Source organism: Oncorhynchus gorbuscha, linkage group LG24 (assembly GCF_021184085.1).
Source record: "Oncorhynchus gorbuscha isolate QuinsamMale2020 ecotype Even-year linkage group LG24, OgorEven_v1.0, whole genome shotgun sequence".
Lineage (NCBI taxonomy): Eukaryota > Metazoa > Chordata > Actinopteri > Salmoniformes > Salmonidae > Oncorhynchus > Oncorhynchus gorbuscha.
In genome coordinates, this window is record NC_060196.1 from 2655469 (window position 1) to 2662146 (window position 6678).

Genomic DNA, 6678 nt, shown 5'->3' on the forward strand with positions numbered 1-6678 from the left:
AACCAGCGGTGTCGTTTGACTTAGCAAACGAGGATCGGATGTCGTCGACCTTCTTTTCAAAATGGTTGACGAAGTCATCTGCAGAGAGGGAGGAGGGGGAGGGGGCGGAGGATTCAGGAGGGAGGAGAAGGTGGCAAAGAGCTTCCTAGGGTTAGAGGCAGATGTTTGGAATTTAGCGTGGTAGAAAGTGGCTTTAGCAGCAGAGACAGAGGAGGAAAATGTAGAGAGGAGGGAGTGAAAGGATGCCAGGTCCGCAGGGGGAGGCGAGTTTTCCTCCATTTCCGCTCGGCTGCCCGGAGCCCTGTTCTGTGAGCTCGCAATGAGTCATCGAGCCACGGAGCGGGGGGGAGGACCGAGCCGGCCTGGAGGATAGGGGACATAGAGAGTCAAGGGATGCAGAGAGGGAGGAGAGGAGGGTTGAGGAGGCAGAATCAGGAGATAGGTGGGAGAAGGTTTGAGCGGAGGGAAGAGATGATAGGATGGAAGAGGAGAGAGTAGCGGGGTGAGAGAGCGAAGGTTGGGACGGCGCGATACCATCCGAGTAGGGGCAGTGTGGGAGGTGTTGGATGAGAGCGAGAGGGAAAAGGATACAAGGCAGTGGTCGGAGACTTGGAGGGGAGTTGCAATGAGGTTAGTGGAAGAACAGCATCTAGTAAAGATGAGGTCGAGCGTATTGCCTACCTTGTGAGTAGGGGGGAAGGTGAGAGGGTGAGGTCAAAAGAGGAGAGGAGTGGAAAGAAGGAGGCAGAGAGGAAAGAGTCAAAGGTAGACGTGGGGAGGTTAAAGTCGCCCAGAACTGTGAGAGGTGAGCCGTCCTCAGGAAAGGAGCTTATCAAGGCATCAAGCTCATTGATGAACTCTCCGAGGGAACCTGGAGGGCGATAAATGATAAGGATGTTAAGCTTGAAAGGGCTAGTAACTGTGACAGCATGGAATTCAAAGGAGGCGATAGACAGATGGGTAAGGGGAGAAAGAGAGAATGACCACTTGGGAGAGATGAGGATCCCGGTGCCACCACCCCGCTGACCAGACGCTCTCGGGGTGTGCGAGAACACGTGGGCGGACGAAGAGAGAGCAGTAGGAGTAGCAGTGTTGTCTGTGGTGATCCATGTTTCCGTCAGTGCCAAGAAGTCGAGGGACTGGAGGGAGGCATAGGCTGAGATGAACTCTGCCTTGTTGACCGCAGATTGGCAGTTCCAGAGGCTACCGGAGACCTGGAACTCCACGTGGGTCGTGCGCGCTGGGACCACCAGAGTAGGGTGGCCGCGGCCACGCGGTGAGGAGCGTTTGTATGGTCTGTGCAGAGAGGAGAGAACAGGGATAAACAGACACATAGTTGACAGGCTACAGAAGAGGCTACGCTAATGCAAAGGAGATTGGAATGACAAGTGGACTACACGTCTCGAATGTTCAGAAAGTTAAGCTACGTAGCAAGAATCTTATTGACTAAAATGATTAAAATGATACAGTACTGCTGAAGTAGGCCAGCTGGCAGTGGGTGCGTTGTTGACACTACACTAATCAAGTCGTTCCGTTGAGTGTAATAGTTTCTGCAGTGTTGCTATTCGGGGGCTAGCAGGCTAGCTAGCAGTGTTGTTTACGTTACGTTGCGTTAAAAGAACGACAATAGATGGCTAGCGAACCTAGAAAATCGCTCTAGACTACACAATTATCTTTGATACAAAGACGGTGTGCTGCACGTCTAGGGACATCTTCCCCTACACCACCAGTCACAGAGTGAGAGTCATAATGTGTTCTCCATTTGAAGGCTGGGTTGCTGTAAACTCAGTCAGGATATATGTAGTGCATATGTCAATTAGGATCCCAATTAATTTTAGCACATCCAGATTTGGGACCCTGTGAAATCACACATACATCGTATAGCATGATATAGAGCCATATCGTGTATTATATTATCAAACTAAGTCTGGTGCAAGTCACGCGGTGGCTTGCTGATTGTGTTGTGTTGAACTCACACTTTAGTTGACTGATAAAGAGTTTCACAACCTAAAGTCACACAGACGCAAGACAGTGCAGGGAGACGACACAGCTACAAACGTACATTAGAGTTGAGGTTAGAAGTAGAAGTTACTGTATTTGAGCACAATTTTAAGATGTCAGAAGGAGTCTATGAAAACACAGATGGATTTGAAGACAACAAATCTAATGCAATGAAGAACACAGACATCGATGGCCAATTATATGGTAACGTAAGAGCCTTCAAACCCCGTCCAAGAGATGGAGTTGTTGCTTCAGGTAAGATCACACACACACACACACACACACACACACACACACACACACACACACACACACACACACACACACACACACACACACACACACACACACACACACACACACACACACACACACACACACACACACACACACACACACACACACACACACACACACACACACACACACACAATCTATTAAACAGGTGAGCTTATCCTGTAGTACTCTGGCTTTATTTGTCTCAATCCTGGATGATACAGTTAAACACATTACCAAAGATCTTTAATAATGTGTGATTCAGTACATGCTCAGTGGTGGAAGAGACCCTCTGGAGTTGCTGCAGTGTGTCTGGGGCTGCTGTGTGTTTTCCTAATAATCTTTGAAAGTCAGTCTGTTGTCAAATTACATATAAGAACAATATCAAATGCTCATATTTGATTGTTGTACCTCCATATGGGTCCCAAAAGAAGGAAGTGAAGTGGACCGTTTCTGTCATTCAACCAGCTGTCACTCAAAATCTCCTTCAGGTTCATTAAGAGAGAGGGAGGCAGATTGTCTAGCGGTTAAGATTGATTGGCTAGTAACCGAAGGGTGCTGCATCGAAATCCCGAGCCGGCTACGTGAAAATCTGTTGACGTGCCCTCGAGCAAGGCACTTAACCCTAATTGGTCATGTAAGTCGCTTTGTATAAGAGCTTCTGCTAAATGACTAAACTGTAAATGTAGAGGAGAGACATGGTGGTTACTGTTGTCATCTCATCCTCACTGGTTAAAACTACCCACCCTCAATATCCACTTGGAGCAGTTTGTAGTGTCACATCTATTGTCTGGACATTATAATGACCCATGTTTGTAGTTCTGGACCTCCTGAACATGTTGATGTATATTTGGGAGTAAACAGAGAGTCCAAATCAGCAGAAAGGTGAAAGGAAGGAGGAGTTCTGGAAACTCCCTGAATCATCTTGGGGCTGTTACATATGATATTTAATATATGTTAACAACTAGTCTTTGTTCTCCACTTCCCCTCTATGATCTATATCTTCCTGGTATGATAGTGTCCTGTCCATCATCACAAATAGCAAGTCCCATTCCCTGGGCAGGAGGACTGTGTTGAGATACACTCTGGACAACTACTGTGTCATTATGTTGATACTTCCCTATAGTTAACACCTACAGCAGTCACACAGACAGAGACACACAGATGACTCAGAGACAATGATATCAGTAGAAGCAGAGACTTAACGTGTAGAGGTCTTGCAGTTGACGTACGCCGCCTCCTGGTGGCCATGTTGGAAGACCACCACATTCATCCTAGAGTCTGAGACTTAATGTATAGTTGACCTACATAGAAAGAAAGACCCAGGTATTGTTAACATGTCAAAGGGCATCTATGCTGAACCAGATATGAACTAGAAGGTCAAGTTTAACAGAGGTGAGATGGAGGAGAGGATTGTGGATATCTACGTCAGTGCAGACACCCTGAGAGACGGTGAGACCAGCACCAAGAGAGAAGAGACAGCAGACACTGCTCCTAATAATGGACCAGGAGACCAGCACTCAGGTAACATACACACACACACACAAAACATAACAGTCTCTTGTATGTGTCCACAGAGCCTGATAGCTCAGGGAAGAGACTCTTCCTAGTTGCTGCAGTGTGTCTGGGGCTGCTGTGTGTTCTCCTACTGGCTGGGATCATAGGCCTGTCTGTCTACTGTGAGTTTAGGTCCAAGTTCATTGCTTATCACCTAGTTATAGGAGGTGCAGGTTACTATGCCTAATTACCTGGTCTTTTACCTAATTACTGTGTTTATACTTTGTAGATAATAGAGCCATCAACGATTCTGAGGATAAAAGGAACAGCTTGTTTCAGAGTTTCTCCCTTTATAAAATCAACGCAACTGAAGAGAGAGACCAGCTACAGACCAGATACAACAACCTGACTGAAGAGAAAGGCCATATTCAGGCAAAGCTTTTTGTGATGGGTGAGATATAAGCCGTGATAAATTAGAAGTAGATCAACAGTAATAATATATCAATGGGTTTATGAGTTTAAAGATACTGGCTAAGTTTCTCAATGTTTTCACATTTGCTCTTCAACAGAGCAGCATTGTCAGGAGGGATGGAGGTACTTTGACTCCAAGTTCTACTTCCTCTCTACTGAGAAGAAAACCTGGAAGCAGAGCAGACAGGACTGTCTGGATAGAGGAGCAGACCTGGTGGTCATAAACAGCAGAGAGGAACAGGTGAGAGAGAGAGTCGGAGAAAATATAATTTTACTCAGTACACTAATATGTGTGCAGTTTTTTATAAATATCTTAAAATGTGCTATCTTTATCTTTCTCAACAACAGACATTTGTCTTCAACCTCCACCTGAGAGCCTGGATTGGTCTAAATGACTCTGTTACTGAGGGGATCTGGAAGTGGGTGGACGGCACCCCACTGACCACAGGGTGAGATATTTACCATTTTACCAGATGATATTGGGATACAAAACAACAATGATAAATTGCATCTAATCATGTTCATCAGAATGTATGTTTCTGCTCATGGATGTTATTCAATGAGAACTAGAGATGTATCACAATAATCAAGTCAGATTTTTCGATTAAAATGCCATTATATAATAAATAAATATAATTGTAAATGGCCCATTCTGTATAATGGTATGATCATCTTTCAGAATGTCTTTAAAACTGTTAAAACATAGGACTATGTGTATAATTGAGGAGTATGTTTGTACCACAGTGTCTGACTGTCTCTGTGTTGTTTAGGTACTGGGCGGCAGAACAGCCTGATGATAGTGGGCAAGAGGACTGTGCTGAGATATACTATGGACAAGATGATCCTGTAAAGACATGGAATGATGACAAATGTGGCACAAATCATAACTGGATCTGTGAGAAAGAGGAGTAACAATAACCTACTGTAACAAACAGTATTTCTCTGTTATTGTTATTATTATGTTGATGGTAGAACACAGTGCTGAATGGTTAAGTGATGATTCCACCTGGTGGTTAAGGTGAGAGATGAACTCACCATAGAGGAGAAAAAGTTGTATTACAGAGTTGCCTACCGGCTCTTTTTCAATTAGACCTTCCCCAATTCCTCCTCACATCCTCTCTCTTTGACTTCTTCTCCAAACACATTGGAGAATACAATCCTAGGGGAGGGACCTTGGACCTTCTCCTCTAATAGGGTTTAGATACATTCCTCTCCTATCTCCTCTCCTTCTAGGAAAGACTAATTGAGATAGAGCCTTAGTGTCAGAGAGAGACAGAGGAAGAAGAAAATTAAGAGAATGAGGAAGAGAAAACAATTATTCTTGTTTAGATTTAGAGGAGAATATGTAGACATATTGTACTCTGTAAAATTATTCTTAATTATTTTTTATTTATTTATGTCATGTGATTTGCCATAGGCTTATGCTTAGTAAAAAAAAGTATGTCCAATTATTAACCCTCAATCAATCAAATGTATTTATAAAGCCCTTCTTACATCAGCTGATGTCACAAAGTGCTGAACAGAAACCCAGCCTAAATCCACAAACAGCAAGCAATGCAGGTGTAGAAGCACAGTGGCTAGGAAAAACTCCCTAGAAAACCCAAAACCTAGGAAGAAACCTTAGAGAGGAACCAGGCTATGTGGGTCAAATAATAATAATCACAGTGGTTGTAGAGGGTGCAACAGGTCAGCAACTCAGGAGTAAATGTCAGTTGATTTTCATAGCCGATCATTCAGAGTAGTATCTCTACCACTCCTGCTGTGTCTAGAGAGTTGAAAACAGCAGGTCAGGGACAGGTAGCACGTCCAGTGAACAGGTCAGGGGTCCATAGCCGCAGGCGGAACAGTTGAAACTGGAGCAGCAGCACAGCATCATGCCAGGTAGTCCTGAGGCATGGTCCTAGGGCTCAGGTCCTCCAAGAGAGAAAAAAACAGAGAGAGAATTAGAGAGCATGCTTAATGTCACACAGGACACCGCATAAGAAAAAAAAATCCAGATATAACAGACTGACCCTAGATCCCCGACACATAAACTACTGCAGCATAAATACTGGAGACTGAGACATGAGGGGTCAGGAGACACTGTGGCCCCGTCCGACAATACCCCCGAACAGGGCCACACAGGCAGTATATAACCCCACCCACTTTGCCAAAGCACAGCCCCCACACCACTAGAGGGATATCTCCAACCACCAACTTACCATCCTGATACAAGGATGATTTTTTTTATTTTATTAATTTCACATTTATTTAACCAGGTAGGCAAGTTGAGAACAAGTTCTCATTTACAATTGCGACCTGGCCAAGATAAAGCAAAGCAGTTCGACACATACAACGACACAGAGTTACACATGGAGTAAAACAAACATACAGTCAATAATACAGTATAAACATCAACGTGTGTATAGGTGGCAGGGAAGTCAGGTGCAGGAG

The 6678-nt window shown here is 44.5% G+C and overlaps 1 protein-coding gene across 1 annotated transcript; it reads left to right on the forward strand.

Moving 5' to 3' along the window:
* Positions 1 to 2054: 2054 nt before the first annotated feature.
* LOC124013184 (CD209 antigen-like protein A) lies at positions 2055 to 5693 on the forward strand. Its single transcript, XM_046327412.1, has 6 exons — positions 2055 to 2256; positions 3855 to 3956; positions 4064 to 4225; positions 4344 to 4486; positions 4594 to 4694; positions 5016 to 5693. Exons 1-6 carry the CDS (start codon positions 2115 to 2117, stop codon positions 5155 to 5157), a joined length of 792 nt encoding a protein of 263 aa, XP_046183368.1. The 5' UTR covers positions 2055 to 2114; the 3' UTR covers positions 5158 to 5693.
* Positions 5694 to 6678: the final 985 nt, after the last annotated feature.

Bases quoted from the DNA above. Each gene is read 5' to 3' on its own strand.
- LOC124013184 (XM_046327412.1), top strand. From the start codon at position 2,115: ATGTCAGAAGGAGTCTATGAAAACACAGATGGATTTGAAGACAACAAA. The intron at 2,257-3,854 runs GTAAGATCACAC...ATGTGTCCACAG, and splicing joins AGATGGAGTTGTTGCTTCAG to AGCCTGATAGCTCAGGGAAG. The intron at 4,226-4,343 runs GTGAGATATAAG...GCTCTTCAACAG, and splicing joins GGCAAAGCTTTTTGTGATGG to AGCAGCATTGTCAGGAGGGA.